The sequence below is a fragment of the Solanum verrucosum genome, unplaced genomic scaffold (assembly GCF_900185275.1).
Source record: "Solanum verrucosum unplaced genomic scaffold, falcon-dt-bn FXZP01000150.1, whole genome shotgun sequence".
NCBI classification, from domain to species: Eukaryota; Viridiplantae; Streptophyta; class Magnoliopsida; order Solanales; family Solanaceae; genus Solanum; species Solanum verrucosum.
This window is the reverse complement of record NW_026020371.1, coordinates 3256090-3276928: the sequence shown is the minus strand read 5'-3', so window position 1 is coordinate 3276928 and position 20839 is coordinate 3256090. Positions and strand designations below refer to the sequence as shown.

At 33.4% G+C, this 20839-nt stretch overlaps 2 protein-coding genes across 5 annotated transcripts in view; one reads left to right on the top strand and one right to left on the bottom strand.

Annotated features, from left to right (window-relative positions):
* Positions 1-20839, bottom strand: part of LOC125838361 (protein TONNEAU 1a-like) — a 1213107-nt gene that overhangs the window by 148303 nt on the left and 1043965 nt on the right. The gene's annotated exons all lie outside the window — the stretch shown is intronic.
* On the top strand, positions 4275-8359 carry LOC125838363 (probable steroid-binding protein 3). Its single transcript, XM_049517438.1, has 2 exons — positions 4275-4629; positions 7726-8359. Exons 1-2 carry the CDS (start codon positions 4355-4357, stop codon positions 7937-7939), a joined length of 489 nt encoding a protein of 162 aa, XP_049373395.1. The 5' UTR covers positions 4275-4354; the 3' UTR covers positions 7940-8359.

The window sequence follows — 20839 nt, the reverse complement described above, 5'->3', positions numbered from 1 at the left end:
CTATATATACATGCCAAGACTATTGGCTGGAGGTTGAAACATACAAAAACAAAACCCAGAATATTGTGTCCACAATAGCCTCTATGGGTGACATAAGCACTGTCAGGACAAGGCCCCGACTATACCCAAATTGTACAACAAAAGTAAACATCCTCTGATAGCCCCAGGATAAAATGGAGCTTACCAACTCACAGTTGAACCTGAATCCTAGCGGGTGGGTCGATTAGAGGCCCTGCCTGTACCTGCTCGCACAAAACAAAAAGTAGCATCCCCAGGCAAAGGGACATCAGTACGAATAAAAATGTACTGGTATGTAAAGCGAAAAGTAAAATCATAAACATATACTGTAAAAGGGTAATAGAGATACCACCTGAAACTGAAACCCAAATAATCTCTTTGGCTGACCTTTAGCCCCCTACTACTTAAATATGCATGGTATGCTCGTATAATCGTATGTCGTGAATACATATATATATATATATAGATGCAAATTCATGACATACCCAACCAAATGCTAGCAATGGTGGTGCTTTCCGGTAGCGAACCAACATCATATTCGCCAACTTGTGGCCATCTGTGTCTCATACGTATAAGTATAGGCAATAGGCCCCATACCTCCCGATTATAGCTCGGGAGTAGAATGCATATCATGTTATGTCATGGATTTATAACATCTATGAGTTAGTGTTGTCATGTTGCCAATCTTGGCCCGTTTGTAGTCTTGTTCTCATAATCCCATAATAACTTTCGTATAACATATAACAATCTCATGGAACTTGATATGTTCTTCTAAATAAGCTTGAAAAGTTAACTCGAATTTTAGAAGGATAACCTAACCTTATTGATATTCATAACAAGTTTAAGGTGACTTACTTAGTTCCTAACTTGGTTCCTAGATAATTTATAAAAGAAATATTTCAAAAACCAAGTGTTCTAATAGTTTACATTTAAATTATATTTGAGAGTTTTGAAGGTCGTGAGCTACTTTAAAGTTATTCTTTAATAATAACCTTAATGGAGAAAGGGGCTGGTCACAAGTAGTAAGGGTCTCACATGATATTTTAATTCACATCACCCAAGGAAGAATACAAATTCATACGTGCGGACATATAATCAAGGAAACTGATAAAATGATGTGTAGATGTCGAACACTCTATTTATCCGAACGAGTGAAATATCAAAATAACAAAATCATGAAAATAATTCAGCTGAGATCCCAATGCCTTTCACTGAAGGTCTTTCTAGCAAGAGAATAACAAAATATCACATTCGGCGTTTTAGGAATTTCCCAGGAGTGGTGCTAAAATGAGGGACGTAGCTTCGCCTTAACATACCTTTTCAATGAACGTTCGAATGGCCGTAGCTTCTTCACGAAAGTTGTTCCTTACGCCCTAAACTTCGCAAACACTATATATACACAATTGGTACACACCTATAAACAGTTCATAATTGTTCTTAAATCAGCAGATTTGCCAAATGGCCTCAACTTGACGAAATGTCCGTAGAACTTCATAAAAACAATCATAAAAGAGTCCCGAGATGATTACCTTAGTTATCCAAGTGTAAACCTTGAAGAAACACTAATAAATACAAATTTATATCTTCAAAAACTTGCTCCAAACGCAGCTAATAGAAGGAGAAAACGATTACCACGTGTAGAGATCACGTTTCTAAGCACGGGGGCAATCTTTAATGGTAGAAATTGTCAAAAACTGACCTTCATCATGCAAGTACTCCATAGGAACCCTCTCTTAAGCTTTCTTTCTGGTTTGGAAGTAAAATGAAATGTTTTCATGGCTTAAAACGTTGAGTAAGCCAACATACCACATTTTTTACCCAACCCGGATCCGACCTAGATTCTGCCCCGGCAGTCCGTAGTAAAACCCTCATAACTTTTTACTTCGATGTTGGTTGGATACGGGGTTTTGTGCGTTGCAAACTAGACTCGTAGGCCTTCGATTTAATGGGTGATAGGACTTCTAACTCTTTGTATATTGGGAGAAAACATCCAAGACATTTGACCCAAAGTTAAGAAAATATTATTAGAGAAACTTCAATAACTTTTGCTGACTTTAGTTTCACTAATTTTCTTGACTTCCAAACTTAACATACGACCCTTGTGCTATTATAATACTTCATAACACACTATTCTTAGCATGTTTTACACTCATAGGCTTATCCACAAGGTATGAGACAAGTTAAACCTTTCAAATGGGTGAAGTTCTACCCGAGCCATTTCTTTTATCATGAACTTTGTTTGAGGGGTCCCTTTGACCTAAAACTTTAGTTTTGTTCCTTGATATTGCCACCTACTTGCAATCTTAATCTCCAATGTACGATACAAAGTCATATACACCTCATATAACCATTCCATACTACGCCACATATATTATGCACGATTAGAGAAAAAGTACGGGATCTTACAATCGGATTATGCCTGTATGTTTGTGGATTAAATTAAGGAAAGTTCACGATCTCTTTTTTGAACAAGTTTTTGTCGATTATTATCTACAATATTTGAGCTATGTATAGAAGCCATATTTTCTATAATGAAATATGAGTCGAAGTGTTCGAAGTAAATTTCGATCATGTTATCATTTGGGATGTTCATTATCCGTAGACATCAACCGCCATCTATTATCAGATCTTCCACATCTATGTCAAAAATTTATTGAATTCTTTAGGTATCCACAAATTTCTGCCATCTTCTTAAACTCATCCATATCCAATTTATTCGCATTAACATAATCAATATAGTTTATGTTACCATTGCATAATGCTTTTCTGGAGTACGTTCCATAATTCCTCCGTGATATATTTTGATATTGAAAATGTCTCTGCTATTGATTATGAAATTGGAAAAAATATATTGTATTCGACACAAATAATACATAAATAACATGATATTAATATTAGAGCAAATAACAGAAGTACAGATTTCAGGGGGCATTGATTCAAGTCATAAAATTTTAATATATTAACAAAGTTACAAAGGGAGGCCTTTGTATATTCATAAGTTTACTTCTTGTATTGAATTCTTTTTTGTGGTAATGGAATTTGATAAAATTTCTTTTAAAAATAAAACCATAATTACCATAAATTCAAGGTGATTCTCTACCATTGTTGCTCCCAAAAAACATTATAACTTCCAAACCTAAATCATGTTATTGAAGAAAATATGATGCAAGTTTTAGATTTTAAGGTTTTTTGGAGATTAGAGATACAGAGGGAAAAAACTAAGAAAGAAATCTCTAATGTTTCAAAATGAGAAGTCTAAACGATATTGCACAAACTAGGGGTGTCAAAAGAATATATGAAAAATCGACCAAACCAATCGAATCGAATCAATTAATATTATTTTTTAATAAAGGCGTGGATTTTTAGTTAAGTATACAACTGTATCAAACAATTGGGATGGTCTTTTTAATTTATATAAAAAATGAAAAAATTTCAAACGGAACCGAATAGCCGTACATGTATGTAAATATATTTATATATTAATAATATGTTAAATTTTATATATAAATATATTTTATAACATTTTTCAAATATAAATATAACCTAGGTCCTAGACCTCTGGTGACGACTTTGGGCCTTTGTCTTTTAATGCTATAATAAAAGTCATCAAACAATACAGAAAAACCTATGCAAACACTCCTATTAAAAGTTTAAGATCAAACAATACGCTCACAAGGTTTTACATTCTTAATTTCTTGGTGAAGAATTGAAATGCTTCTTCAAGAACACACTTGCGAAAGAAATATTTTAATAATTGTGTATTTTAAGATGATACTTTAAAAGTAAAAAAAAGTAAACAAAAATTAAATGAACCGTACCGATACCAAAGAGAAACCGATTTGATTGAGATGATTTTAAAAGATCTAATTTTGATTATACATTATAAAATATCCAAAAAATGAGGATAATATATTTTTATAAAGATAACCAATCGAATCGTCTCAATAACAGCCCAACAGTAACAATAGTCTTTTAAGTTTTAAGTTTGGAAGGAAACATATGAGGAGCATGTGCACAACTTATTGCTAGTTAAAAAACTCACAGTGATTAGGATGAACGTTAGTAGATGTTGATTAACTATATGAAATCCCAACTTATTAATGAGGGTTCGATCCCCATATAATAAGAGTTCGATTCTCCATTCTAATATTGTAATCTTCTCCCCATTTTCGCTTTTGGAATATTCAAGTAGAAAGAAATAGAACTATTTTGAGTCTAATTGAAAGATACTGGACTCTTTTAAGCTTTTTCTCATTTCTCTCAACCTGTTGCGGGTAGCATCTTGGAGAAGACGACTACTAACTACAGGTCCTTAACCGTTTTCTCCACCAAACTAATGGCGACGGTATGGGCTACGACGACAGAGATCATCTTCGAGTACACAGGGTTATCGGCGACGGCGTTCTTCACCATTGTAGTAATGATGCTGGTGACTTACAAAGTGGTTTGTTCCATGTTCCTCTCTGCTGATGACTTTGTCCCTGTGAAAAAACAGTCTCTCAATCTCGGCGACATGACGGAAGAGGAACTTAGGGCTTATAATGGTTCTGACTCAGAAAAACCTTTGTTGATGGCTATTAGAGGACAGATCTACGACGTCTCTACCTCCAAGTTAGTCTCTCTCTCTCAGAAAAATTATTGGATTTGATTTGAGCGTATTTGCTTTGATTTGATTGTTTGTACACTTTTTGAATTTGATGATTTGAGTTAGGGTAAGACTTGCGAGAGATAGAGGCAGTGTAGTTCTGTATATTATTGATATTAAAGGAATCTGAGTTGGTACCCAAACACAATTGGCTAACTGGTCTAGCTGAAGCACATAGAAACTTATCATTAGGGATGGAGAGAAATATTGGAAACACCAACTTGGCACTAGATTATTAATTTCATCCTCTCTACTTACTAACTAAACTTAGATACACCCCGATCAGCCACATGAGACATGACATATGAAGTGGTCTCAAACTTCTCTAGGAGCATAAGGTCTTAATAAAAAGCTAAGAGAAGTGTTGAAAGCACTTCTAAACTTGACGAGAATTTAGGGGTATATTTCATCATATTGCAAGATTGAGGGTGTATTTAAGTTCAGTTAGTCAAGTAAATGGGTGTTTTTGAGGCCAACTTCAATGATAAGTATGAAGAGAACAGGAAGAAGTGGGGTGGTGGTATAATGGGCTCCAAATCACAAGGCAGGACCAAGGCCAAAGAGAGAGTTCTTGCCAAGGAAGCTGCCCAGAGGTTGAACTAAGAGCTTGCTGTGATATATACACTGCTATTGGATTCGAGAGAGCAACTCCAATTTGTGTTTGGTTCACATGCTTGACAATGTTAGAGATATTAGTTTGATAAGTAAGGGCTCCAATCACAGGCCAGGACCAAGGCCAAAGAGAGAGTTCTTGCCAAGGAAGCTGCCCAGAGGTTGAACTAAGAGCTTGCTGTGATATATACACTGCTATTGGATTCGAGAGAGCAACTCCAATTTGTGTTTGGTTCACATGCTTGACAATGTTAGAGATATTAGTTTGATAAGTACCTTTATGTTTGCCTTATGCAGCTTAAAATTAAAACTTTATCAGAAGTTCTTGTTAGATGTTCTGTTGAGTGTTTTTTTATGGCTGCGAATTGCTCAGTTATTCAAGTATCCACACTGCTTAATCTTTGCTAAAAAAAAAGAAAAAAAAAAGGAGGGGGTGGGGGGTGTTTTTAAAACTGTCAATAGTTCGAGGGTGAAACTAATAATGTGCGTCGAATTTAGGGGTGTTTTCAATACTTTTCTCTTAGAGATGTTGTATGCACTACCACTAAGCATCAACCTACTTCAAAGATTGATGCTCTGATCCATGATTGGAATGTGCTAAAAGTTTGATGCTCTAATCCATGATTGGAATGTGGTTCTTAAGGACTTACAACAGGGAAAGTTACAAATACACAAATTCCAAGGCAAACTTCCTCTGATGATCAAATAGGGCAAGTGACCTAAATCTTTAATTTTGAACTGGGACCGTACGAAACACTGCATAGACTCTTGCACAAACATCATTTGCAGCTACTCACAAGTCTCCTTAGTCATTCTTCGTCATAAAAGAAACTAGTCATATAGGCTATAGCGATGCATACCATTATCTTAAGACCCCTTGCTAAAGCCCGTTAAGGGATTCTATCAATTTGCAAAGCAAGAAACGGTGAAAAACTGCCCGGTCTCATCCATGCTTAATCATCAAGATACAATGTTAAAAAGTATTACTTGCATCAGGTGAAAGAGTTGGCAAGATATTCTTGCTGTAACTTCCTGTGTTGTCAAAGACTCATTTAAGGTGCACTGAAGCTCAAAACTCAGGGAGGGTGTGTAACAAAGGGACTCACTCCCGAATGCCTTTTCTATTACTTTGAACAGTGAAATAAAAAATACAACTCAACTTAAATGACAATAGCTACTGCAGAATCTAAGTACTGGAATTGAAAATACAAGGATAGATAGAAGGGAGATGAGAAGCTTAGGCTCGGAATGTTGATGAGAGGCACATACTCAGAATGGTGAAGAGAGGAAACATATACTTTACTCAACAATACGCATATTCCTCCGCTTCCATAAACTGATAATTATAGTAACTATATATCCTTTTATCTAGCAATGATGTTTATCATGAATGACTTGTGGAATCGAAGAAATGATGATTTTTAGCAGTGCTTGGTGCCTTGTGTATAAGAGAAGTATGTACTATACATCTAATGATGCTACTATAAAAACATTCAAAGAAATAAAATATCGTTGGATGCCGTTGTAATAATGTATTTGTGTTGTGCTTTCACAAGTAGAACTTCGTTTTGTTGGCTTCTTTTTGTGTTTTCATTATATTTTAAGTTCCCTTGGTGAAAACCCTACCTGCGTCCACCGATGGCATATGTTCTTCTAGTCACATGCATCTACAGTTAAGAAAAGATACCTCCAAGTCCTTTGTTCCTGCGATTTTAATGAGGGAATCTTAAAACTATGTTGCTTGGACTCTCTAAAAATATTGTCACACTTGTGTCGGGTCCTCCAAAAATGCATTACTTTTGGCCTATCTGACATGAACATGTTGCTTACCTTATGAAAGAGTCCACCACCTGCCTTAGTAGTCTCAAATAAGGCATGCGGGCCTGCCTAACCAACATGTTTTCGATTACGATAAATTGGATCAAATTTTACTTTTTTTTTTTTCCTTTGACATTTTTTATGTGTCTGAACAACATAGTAGTCACCCTAGAAAAGGATCTGTTCTTTTTGCAGTAGCAGGATTTTGTTGGGCCTTAAATAAGTACACAAAATTCATCTACGCTGATGTTTAAAAATCTGCAGCTTCTGTTATGGAATTTCATCCTACGTGTTTAAAATTGCTTGGAGTTGACGGGATCCCATGTAATGCTTTGAACACTAGATAGTCAAACACTAGAAAGAATTAGTTGAAGGGGCCATGGATGATTCTTCTGAAATATAGCTCGGATAAATTTCTGTTTTCTAATTGGCACATCCATCAGTAGTTTACTTTTATCATTATAGCATTCTCTGAGTGTACTAATCAAATGATAAATGAGATGCCTTCTGCAGTTTTTTGGAACTCTGTTGTCAAGTTAAAGAACTAAAATGAATGGTAGACTGGTTACAGGCTTCTTTTCTGCTTCTTGTCTGTAAAACCTACTTATTTATTTGCTTGGCTGTGCAAATAGGATGTTCTATGGTCCTGGTAGTTCATATGCAATGTTTGCTGGACGAGATGCAAGCCGAGCCTTGGCTCTGTTATCATTCAAACCTGAAGATATTAATGGAAACCTTGAAGGCCTTGAGGATGCTGAACTTCAAATTCTGCTAGACTGGGAATGCAAATTTATGGAGAAGTACGACCGAATGGGGCAGCTTGTTCCAAAGAAAATACTAACCTAGAATATAGAAGATGCAAGTACTTGTGGGATTGAAGAAGTGCTGAAGGCAACGAAAACAGATATGTTGCAGGAGAGTAAAGGTTTTTGAAGAATATGGAGTACAGCAAGACAGCCACCTATGACTGCAAATTCTTGCTGCTCTATCTGTACAGTCTTCAAATCAGAAAAAAATGCGATGTAAGTAGTTTGTGCTTTCTTTAGTGGACACCTCCAAAAAGTATGTGCTTATAGATTCAAATGTGTTAAGACTGAGTCATTTTAAAGAATTGATCACCTCATATCCAACAGTTTGCAAGCAGAAAATCCTTTGCGAGTTTCTTCAAGAAGAGGTATGTATCAGTCACTTAGATTTCATTAATAGATGAGACAATGGATCAAAACCCTCCTAAACTATCACATTTATATTAGTTTCATACTTAAATAAAGCCTAGTTTACGTTATAACTTTCAGGTACACTAGACTCCCCTAAACTATCACATTTTTATGTCTAGTTTACGTTACCCCTTAAACTGTGACTTTCAGCTGCTAAATCCTCCTGCTCATTATATGCGAGTGTGTAAGTGTGTTCACCCTCCCAAATAGCTTTTTTTTTTTTTTTTTTTTCCATATTTCGTTTAGATTACTAATGGTTTTAATTACAACATAAATTCTAAATAAATAAGTTGAACTAAACAAAAACACAAGTAAAAAGTATAAATGAATTTAAGTATCGTGAACAAAATATCCTAAACATTGAGAGGTTGAAGAGCATATCTTGATATTCACAAGTTCTTTCTTTTGGTCTCCTTTCATTATTTTGCTTAGTGCATGACTTAATTTTTATTTTTGGTTTCTCATTTGGTGTCTGAAGCCCATATTGAAGTCCCGGTTAAATTCGGATCGCGCACCGTAGGACCCATTTGGGGTGGTGTTTCCAACATAATTTTTTCTATACTCAGAACCCGAGACCTTTGATTAAGGGTGGAACAGTCTCACCACTACATCACAATCTACGTTTGTAGTTCATGACTTAGAGCCCGATTGAATTGATTTAAAAATATAGCTTTTAAAAAGTAACTTTTCAAAGTTAAACTTAAATGACTTTTAAGTCAAAAAATAAAAAGTAGAGAGGGTTCTACTTTTGACTTATAACTTATTTTAAGTCATTTTAGATTTATTTTTAAACTTATCAAACACTCTTAAAAATTAAAAATAATTTAAAAGTAGATTATATCAATTTTTAAACCAATTCAACCAAGATCTTAATTAGTCGTTACAAAAGCCACCTAGTTGACATTGTTTTTATCCCTCAGGTGCCTCTAAGGAGGTGGTTACAACCACTTTGTCATCTGTCAAACTAAGAGGATTTTAGCACCTGAAATATATAAATCAAGGGGTAACATAAATTATGCATCATTTAAGTATGAATGAAGCTAATAAAAATGTGATAGTTTAGGGGCTTAAATATTTAAAGGGGTAAATTAGACAAAATGTTCATTAGATATATTTCTTACATAAAAAATACTCCACTTAAAAAAATAAGTGCTGTAAATCAATAAATGAATGTCTATTGTGCCCTTTTTATACCTAGAAAAGGCATTGTAACTGATATAGAAAAACACACAAAAATAAGAAAGATAAAAGTTTTCTATTTTATCTCTCTACTACATTCTTCCTTTTTTTTTTGTGAGAATTGGTAAACATTACTACATTCTTCCCTTCTTGGTTGTTAGTAGTTTAATTTTAGTACTCAATCTTTATTTTATAACACGTTATCAGCACGAGACTTTGTCATCTCAAAGTTTGTAGACTAAATTTGAAGGCTAAGGTATTATTATATTTCTTCTTTTTGTTATGGCTAATCTTACTAAACTTGAGTTCGTTGCCCTTCATAGTTTGGGCAAGAACTACCTTTTATGGGTACTGGATGTTGAAATTCATTTGGATGCAATGGGTCTTGAAGACACCATTAAAATTGAAAATAAAACATCAAAACAAGACTGCGCTAAAGCAATGATATTCTTACGTTCATATTGACGAAATTTTGAAAATTGAATATCTACAGTCAAGGATCCACTCGTTCTGTGAAATAATCTAAAAGAAAGATATGACCATTTGAAGATTGTCATTCATCCAAAGGCACGATATGATTGGATGCATTTAAGGTTACAAGACTTTAAGTCTATTTATGAGTATAATTCTGCCATGTTCAAAATTACTTCTCAATTGAAACTATGTGGAGATACGGTTAGTGATGTTGATATGATGGAAAAATCGTTCTCCACCTTTCATGCCTCGAATGTGCTTCTACAACAACAAAATCGAGAAAAGGGTTTCAAGAATTATTTTGAACTTATTTCTCATCTTCTCGTGGCTGAACAAAATAATGATTTGTTAATGAAAAATCACGAGAATCGTTCTACTGGATATACACCATTTCCTGAAGTGAATGAGGTGTACGCCCACCACGCTAGGCGGAAGACGTCGTGGACATGGACGTGGTCGTAATTATGACCAAGAGCGAAATCTTTTTCCTGGTGTAAATCATTCACCAAAGAAAAATCACTATAAAAAGGGAAAAGGAAAAGATGAGAAACGTGAAGCAGTTAAAACAAACTGTTTTCGATGTGGTGGAAGAGGTCATTATGCACGTGATTGTCGTACTCCTAAACACTTGGTTGAGCTTTACCAAACATCATTAAGAAAAAAAGATAAAAATCCTGAAGCTAATTTTATCAGTGATCATGTTGACATCACACACTTGGATGTAACAAATTTCTTCACACACCCTGAAGGAAAGATAAATCACTTGATTGGTGATGATTCTGTGGATATGGAAGAATAATCATGGTTGATATATGCTAATAATAATGTTATTAATATTTGTTGTTTTGTACTGGTCATAATGTGGGAAGTAAATAATTAAAGTACTCATGTTTATCCATGTATATTCATTGAGTCCCTTTTAAAACATCTATGTAAATATGAGTTGGAATTTTCTAATGATTTGAATATGAATTGGAGTATATTACAATACTATTTTCTTCTTATCGTTTTGTGACTATAAAAGGAAATATATAAAGTTATATTTAAAATAAAAGTAGATGCACTATCTAAATAAAGTAAGTGAAAACAACAACTTTTTCTTTTGTCACTCAAATGTTTTACAAGAAATTAGATAATTATATTAATACTTATTTTAGACATGTTAAACTAGACTAAAGTTTAGTGTTAAAGGTTTGAGTGATAAAGATCTTATGCATTAATAGTATTTGATCATTATAATGATTCAAATGTCATTTTAACACTTTCATTATTTCTTATATTTCATAAATTATTTAATAGAAGATAATTAATGATTTAATATAAATTTATTTCATTACTTTTGAAGATATGGATAATTCTCCAAGCAAATTATCAAATTATGAAGACATTTGCTTGATTGATTCTGGTACAACACACACGATATTCTAAAATGAGAAATATTTTTCTCATTTAAATATGAACAATATGAATGTTACTACGATATCTGGTAGTGCTAATTTGATCAAGGTCTTCAGAAGAACCATTATAATTTTTCCTAATGGAACTAAACTCATAATAAATAATACTATGTTTTCCTCTCAGTCTCGGATAAACTTATTGAGTTTCAAAGATATTCGTGAAAATGATTATCATATCAAGACAATTGATGAAATGAATCTTGAATATCTTGGTATAACCAAAAATGTCTCCGGGCAGACATATGTTGTAGGAAAATTCACAACCTTATCTTCTCGATTGTATTGGACAAAAATTACTGCAATTGAGGCACAATCTATAGTAAATCGGGGGTTTACTAATTCCGATATCTTTGTACTTTGGCAATCGATTATTTAAAGAATGAATTTGAGATGAAAGATCTTGGAAGGACAAAATTATGTCTTGGTTTGCAAATAGAGCATTTGACAAACAATATTTTTGTTCATCAAATCATACTGAAATAATAGCTATTCATGAAGCAAGCCGAGAATGTGTGTGGTTAAGATCCATAATACACCTTATTCGAGAAAAATGTGGTTTGAAATGCGACATAGTACCCATAATTTTATAGAGCAACTTTCACATATAACAAACACAAAATTCATATTTGTATGTTATAGCAAAGTTTGCATAATTGCGCTCCATAACAAACATATATATGTATAATTCGCTATACATATACAAAAAAAACAGTTGTATAATCTGTTTTGGTATACATATACAAAAAGATCAATTGTATAAAGTGAGAGAGGCGAGTGAGCGAGCGAGATCTAGGAGAGTGGCGAGCGAGATCTAGGAGAGGGGAACGAAAATATATGTATATATACAATTTTCACGCATTTTATACATTTGCGTTTTTGTATAAAGTGAGAGAGGCGAGTGAGAGAGTGAGATTTGGGAGAGTGGCGAGTGAGATCTGGGAGAGGGGAGAGAGGGGAATGAAAATATATGTATATATACTATTTTCTCTCGCTTTATACAAACACAAACGCATTTTATACATTTTGCGTTTTTTGTATAAAGTGAGAGAGACGAGTGAGAGAGCGAGATCTGAGAGAGTGGCGAGCGAGATTTGGGAGAGGGGAGAGAGGGGAACAAAAATATATGTATATATACAATTTTTTCTCTCGCTTTATACAAACACAAACACAAACACACTTTATACACTTGCGTTTGTATAAAAAATGAGAGAGGCGAGGGAGAGAACGAGAGTGGCGAGCGAGATTCGCCAGGAGAGAAGTGAAATAGCAACAATTTGCCATGAGGTACAATTAAATCAAACTATATTTATAGTATTTAATTTGAATTAATAGTTTGCTATTATATACGATTTTCCCAATTTTATATGAGGATAATGCAACACGCATAACACAACTCAAGGGAGGATTCATAAAGGAGATAGAACAAAACACATTTCACCAAAGTTTTTCTACATACATGAGCTCCAGAAGAATGGTGATATCAACGTATATCAGATTCGTTCGAGTGATAATGTGGCTGATTTATTTACCAAGTCTTTGCCAACCGCAACTTTCGAGAAGATGGTATACATGATTGGAATGAGAAAACTTGGACAACTGAATCATGGTTTTCATCGGGGGGAGTAAAATACGCAATGTACTCTTTTTTCCTTAATCAAGGTTTTATCTCACTGGGTTTTTTTGATAAGATTTTTAATGAGGCAGCAAGTAATGCGTATTAGGAACAACTATTTATACTTGTTACTTCACTAAGAATTTTATTTTACATGGACATCCAATGGGGAGTGTTGTAAATGAATTAAGGAATGTCCATTGTACCCTTTTTATGCCTATAAAAGGCATTATAACTTATATAGAAAAAAGCACAAAAATAAAAGACAAGTTTCCTATTTATCTCTCTACTACATTCTTTCCTTCTTGGTTGTTATTAGTTTAATTTTAGTACTCAGTCTTTATTTTATAACAATAAGGTTTTTATTACCACAAATGACCATTCAGCACTATACCATGCATCACCAACATGAATTGTTTCGAGTGAATTATATATAAAAAGACTTGAATTATCGAAAAAATTTCATATCTGAAATTTGAGATTGTTTTTTAAGTAGTTTTAAGTTGATTGAGACTGAATAATCAATGTATACTCTTTTACTGTTTATGAGGAATTTAATATTACAGTCACCCTTGATTACACACTAGTTTGAAATTTGTATGCGAAGATCATTAAGGAATTTAATATTAGTCACCCTTGATTACACACTAGTTTGAAATTTGTATGCGAAGATCATTAAGCTCTGAGCAATCATATGAAATTGAATCAGTACTAATGTAGTCCAAATTCTCTTATAGTCTTCATTCTTATAAGTTCAGATTACATCCACTTGAACTTGATTATTCACTTTCCATCTATATAATCAACCTTCTTAATAGAAATGGGCATCACTTATGCTAGAGTATTCAATGCAATAGGGTTAACTAAAGAAGAAGAATTAATCTTATTTGAGGGTTGTTCTAAATGGTTGTAGGAGGATTTATGGGAGAATTTGCGGTGGCTAGAGGATTGAGGAGTAGAAATTGGGATGAAGAATCAATGATATGGATATTGTTTGGGGTGTCAAAAGAATATGAAAATTGATGAACCAATTGAATTTAATTGTATTGAATTGATTTATATAATTTTTAATAGATTTATGGACTTTTATTCAAGTGTATTGTTGTACCGAACAATTGGGATGATCTTTTAAATTTATAAAAAATAAATAAATTGAATTGAACAACCTTACAAATGCAATATATTTTTTTAAATTAACAATATGTTAAATTTTATTTAAAAATATATTTTATAATATTTTTCAAATCTCACACACACACACACACATATATATATATATATATATATATAAAAGAAAACCCTAGGCCCACTTACGTGGCGCCATCACAAACCAGGATTCTCTTTTAATTTATTTATTTCCAAAATTAGTCTTCCCTTTCATGAAAAGTTGTGACTTTTATGAAAAGTTGCGACTTTTGCGTAGAGTTGCGACTTTTATGAAGAATTGTGACTTTTATGAAAGGTTGTGACTTTTCCAAAGAGTTGTGACCTTTCCGATAAGGCACAATAAACATTTATTCACACTACCCTTTGTTGTCTATAAATAGAGGAATTTCCTCTCATATTAAAACAACGGAAATTCTGATCTTCTTCTCTTCTGCATAATTAAATATTCGTGTACTTTGCTCTTGTTGAATGTCTCACTGACACTATTGTTTTTATATCAATACACTGGTGAATAAAATCATTCTATCCTGAGAGGATCTATTCCTTTAAACCTCGGGTACTAGAGGGGAATAATTTCCTTAAGGGGACAATGTGCATTCAGTGAGCTCGATTTTTTCCTTTTCGTTTCATTATATTGATACAGATCCTGATATATTTTTTTACAGTCATTAATTTATGCTTATGTTATTAATTGTTGTTTTTGAGTACATGTTTCAAACTTTGTTGTTTATGTTTATGCTTTTGATTACTATGTTGAACTAAAGATATGTTAGTCAAGAGTTTGATGTAATCATTAGACTATTGGTGTCATGTAGATTAGATATGTTAGTCAAGAGTTTGATGTAATCATTAGACTATTGATGTCATGTAGATTAGAATTCTTCAACTTGTCAAATAAATGACTTTGATCTTTATAGAATTTCAGTGGCTAAAAGATCCATGGGATGTCCAAGAAGGGACTTTTGAGTGTTCTGAAGTTATGATGGTTCCACACTACCTTGGAGTTTTAGTTATTCAACTTTCTATCTTATCAAAACATTCAATCGATTAGTGACATCCAAAAAATAAAGGAATGTAGTGGGATGGTAAGTATTGTACTCAACCTTTATCAAAAGTTTGGGGTTCAAATATTGGATTGGAGTCAATGAATTACCCTCAAAATAGGATGAATCCATATTAATCAAATATTACAGAAATAATTATCTCCTTATAAACATTAGATTAAAAGTCGCAAAAAAATAAAGTTTTAACCATATTGATCGAAACATACACAACAAAATATGCCTTTTGGCTATCAAAGTAGTGTCATCAACTGCGAATGATTTTGAATAAGGGACTTGCCAAGACATCATTTAATTCAAATTATTTGAACGACATACGTTATTTCATTGAACTCCAAGAGATGTGTTTTTAAATTTTAATTAACTTATCAAGTACACAACTAATTATATAAGATGTATAATATTTAGATTATGTATGTAGAGGTCTTGAATAGGAGAAAAACTATTGCAATTGATGAATAAAATGTTTGTACCACTTTTGAAAATACAAATATAGACAATGAAATAATTACATATCTTTTTTAAAGACTTTGGTGATGAATAACTACAGTAAAATGAAGAATTAATAACAAAATGCATAAACACTTAGAATCTTTTTGGTTTTAAGATTAAAAAAATATTTTATTTCATCTTTGGATAAAATATTCTTGACAATTTATCGTAGGGCTGTACCCACTCGAAAACACTTATATAATCAAATGTTTAGAAGTAGATTATTGACGTAGTTCACCACCGCGCGAAGCGCATGCAATTTACCTAGTATGAATAAACCTACGTCCTAGACTTTTGGTGATGACTTTGGGCCTTTGCCTTTTAAATTAACAATATGTTAAATAGTAAAATGTATTTTATAACATTTTTCAAATATGAATAAAACCTAGGTCCTGGTGATGTCTTTGGGTTTTTGCCTTTTAATTAATTTTCAATTAATTAGGTTTAAAATTCAAAGATACTATAATAGAAATTAGCAAATAATACGGCAAAATCAATATACGCAAGCACTCCTTTTAAAAGTTTAAGATCAAATAATACGACAACAAGATTTTACATTCTTAGCTTTTTGGTGAAAAAATATATTATAGTGCTTCTTCTAGAACACATTCATAAAATAAATATTTTAGTAATGGTGTGTTCTGAGATGATACATTAAAAGTAAAAATAAATAAATTAAAAATTAATTGAATCGCATCGATATCAAAGAGAAATTGATGTGATTGAGATAATTTTAGAAAATCTAATTTTAATCCTATCATATATTATAAAATTCCTGAAAAGTTGAAATGGTATATCTTTTTTAAAAAATAACCGATCAAATTGTTCTAATTTTTTTTAAAAACGAAATGGGGAGAGTTTGTGCAAGGAGGGGAAATGGCCACGTCTAAGGCATTAAAACCTCGTATCGTATCCTTGCCGACAAACTATGCCCTCTTCATTAAAATTTAGTATCTACTTTACTACTTGTACCAATATAGTATAATTTCTTATTTTAAGAATCATCTTTCCAACATATATTATTTAAAGGGGAAACAAAATAATTGAACAACATATATTATTTTATATAGGGAAATTCATAATAAATTAAAACCCCACTTTTGAAAGCTAAGGTTGCTTTATAAAAATTCAAATGCATATGATTGACTATAAGAGAATATGTGGCTTGCAACTCTTTGTCTTCATATCATCCCATCATTTTGGTTTTTCTTCCCAGGGGTGTTAATGGTACACTAAAATATCACTAAATTAATATATGTGGGATTATCAAATATTATTACTTTTTAGAGGTATTATTTAATCGATAAATTAATATTTATTAATTTAAAAGTATTTTAAGATTCAATGAAGGTTAATTTTGATTACATCAAAATCATTGTATCTTATTAATTTATGTATCATATTTATTGAATTAAGTTTTTACAAAAAACAAAAATGCAGTAGATGAAAGTGAAGAAGGGCGGGGAGGGAATTAAAAAATTCCTTTAGTCGACTCACCTGCAGATTAGTTTAACAATATAAGATAAGTGTAACTACAGTAAGTAAAGGACTCAGACATTTTATATTGGTTCAGAACACCGATGTGGTGCTTACTTCTAGCCCTCTTGGATTTCAAGGGTTTCCTTAGGAGCTTGTTGAGAACTTGGGTGTTTACAAAGTATTTCGACTCGGAGCCCTGTCTGATATGCAAATCGGATTTTCTACTTTGACACAACCTCTACTTCTATAACCTACACTTAGATCTTTCTTTCTCTTTTCTTTTTCAATTGTATACTTATGGGAATACAATGCTTTTATGTAAGTCAACAGAAGACAATACCATAAGTTCAAGTGAAGTGCGTACTTCATAACTAAGGCTAAAGGAGGTTTATATAGATAGATAGGCTGCTTGCTCTTGTAAGGAAAAATTCAAGGGTGTTTCTCTCAATCAAGGATATTGAGGGATTCCTTGATTGAGGCGATTGGTTGATTCATGTCCATATTAGATATGTGCATGATTAAATCGTTTTACTTCCTTCTTGAGATGATCTTCTCGAATCTCGGCTTGATTTGATTCTCTTCCTTCTCTTGATAGCCCCCTTGATTCTTGGATGGATTTTTGTCTTCCTTCTCTTGATAGCCCACTTGATTCTCGATTGGATATCAGATCGTATATCTTCCCTTCTTGGTGCTATATGCTTGGCTCCTTTTCCTTTTGATTTCTTTTCTTGTGAAGGGTACGAATAATTGTTAAGAGTCGTTTATCAAAATCAATTGGTTCTATGAGGTTAATAATCTCCCCCTTTTTGATAATGGCAATTAATTCACAATTTTAATATAATGCTTTTAGAGAGATAATTGAGCTTCCCTGTTTTTCATGATGTGTCTGTTTGTAGATCCTAGTTTGATTTGTAGCTCCCCCTGCCTTTATGGTTTCATTGGTTGTGTTAGCTCTCCCTGCCTTTATGAAAATTGTGGAAACAAACCCTCCCCTTTTGCATTAATCAAAAAGAAAAAAAACTAGGACACATGATAAAGCCAAACGAGGTACCAATAGATAATAGCAGAGCAACAGTTAGGAGGACAAAGAGTCCTCAATAAGCAATCCAAAAAACAAAAACCAGAGAGAAGTAGGGACACCTATTGAAAGATAGTTCAAAAGTAGCAGACAAAAACCAAAAAATCCAGGTTAGATTTTAGCGATCACCCAGAAAGTATTTAAGGGTGTTGATGACCTTTCCACAAAAGGAGTTGTAGGAGCGTTCCACATTTCTAGAGAGACTGGAGTAAGAGGTCTGAACAGTGACTACAAGGTCATTGTTTGAGGAGTTGACTCCACTTTAGAGAGAGTCAACTTGTTGATTGTGGAGATTCCTTCCTATTTTATGTCAGTCATAGCAAAACATAACTTACCAACGTTAGTGCTCGTATTATTTTGAAGGCGAAATACCTTTATGATAGCATCATGAAGAGTCTCCAAACCAAGTTCCACCGCCAGGTGCGTGACTCTACAAAGATCTTTGTGGGTTTGACGGTTTCAGCTCTCGCTTTAACAAAGTCCTTTTTCACCCATTTGTTTTCCACCTGCACATACCCCATACTAGAGAAAGTACGAGAGTCATAAGTAGAATTAATAGAGTCATAAGTAGAATTAATAACAATAGGTGTAAACATAGAGAGATCCATGAAATGATCCACCAAGATGCGTGAGATGAGTAACCCATACGACAGACTTGTAGACACATTAGGGTCTTCAACACTTTCCAGCATGTATTCTTTGAACCAAACCGCCCAGTTGATGGGTTATTTCTTATGTAAGAAGTAGAGAACACACACGTACCGAGTAGAAATACTACTTAGAGATCCTTTTCTGGAAATAAGAGTGGTGGCAACAATATGTGCTAGAAGGCAATGTTCAAAACAAAGAGATAGAGTCCCAAAATTAGATAAGTCAGAGTCTGGCTCGGCTACAACTCTCTTAGCACCTTCTAGAGAAACCTCAAAATCATCGGGCCAAGCTTTGTTCATAGACGAAATCACACCAAAAAACTTAGTACCAAACACATCTTCAAACAACAGTTCATTGATAATAATACGACATCCCATTACAAGGGTTTCCGCCTCACCACTATTAGTAGAAATGCGGAGACTTGCATGGAAAAGTCGAACAACATTTTCAAAAAATTCAAGACCACACAGACTAAACAATAAGGAGAGTTTTTGAGCCTTGAGAAACGAACTTACCGGACATTGAGAGTCCCTCAACTTGCTCAGATTGATAGCACGTCCATAGACAATAGGCTGAATTTTGAAGCTGTCATACTTGTTCTTTATTCGACTGCACAGAATCTTTGCACGTATTCAGGAGAGAGATCCTGACGCATTAGGACGAGGTTTCTTCTGATTCTTCTTCTTGACAGAGGAAGCTTTTCTTTTGACGGAAGAGGTAGGAGAATTGAGTGATTCATCAGAGGAATCAGAAGAGAGACATGATGTTCACTTCGAAGGAACTCGAAGAAGTTAAGTTCTTGAGAGAAGCCATGGAGCGAGTTCTAGACATATTTTATGAGAGAAAAAAAAGAGAGAAGATAAATAAAGAGGGGGAAGAAAATGGTAAGGTTTTTGAAAAAAAAAGAAGAACAATCAGAAATGAAGGGGAGACGTCTTAAAGGAAGTGAAAAGATGGGAATTATGGAGAAGAGGAAAGGGCGAACATGTAATAATTAAGGTCAGAAAATCTGAAAAAGAAAAACACATTAAAGACATACAAGGAAAAAATCATATTAATTAAAACAAGTAATACCAACACAATTTTGAAGGAAACAAAATCTTTCCTTAAGAAGGGGTTTTAAAAAAAAAGTCATCTAATTGATTTTCAGAATCGACGAATTCTAGAGAGAAATCACCATTTTCAACATGATCTCTAATAAAATGATGTCGAATTTTAATATGTTTAGCTCTAGAATGATGCATAGTATATTTAGAAAGGCTAATGGTACTAGTATTATCGCAAAAAATAGGAACCGCTTTGTAAGAGAGATCATAATCAACTAATTGATGTATCCTCCATAATAATTGAGTACCAAAACTTTTCACGGCTAGATATTCAGATTCTGTAGTTGATAGTGCAACTGAGGTTTTTTTTTTCTGTGCTAAGAGATCAAAGATTGTCCTAAAATTTGACAAGTTCCGCTAGTACTCTTGCGATCATTTTTGTCACCTGCAAAATCAGCATCTGAGTATCCAATTAAATTAAAGTGATAAGAGCGAGGATACCATAGCCCCAAGTTTGTAGTAACAATCAAATAGCGAATGATTCGTTTTACTGTAGTGAGATGTGATTCTTTTGGAGTAGATTGAAAGTGTGCACACTTGCATAAACTGTACATAATATCTGGTCAACTTGCAGTGAGATAGAGTAGTGAACCGATCATAGTGACCCAATCATTCCACGATACATTTTCTCATCCACATCTTTTCTTTGTGCATTTGTTTCAAGGCAAGTAGATGGACTCATGGGAGTTCCGAATGCTTTTCCCTTTTTTAGGCTGAACTTCTTTATAAGTTCCTTTGTATATTTGGTTTGATTGATAAACGTTCCATCAATT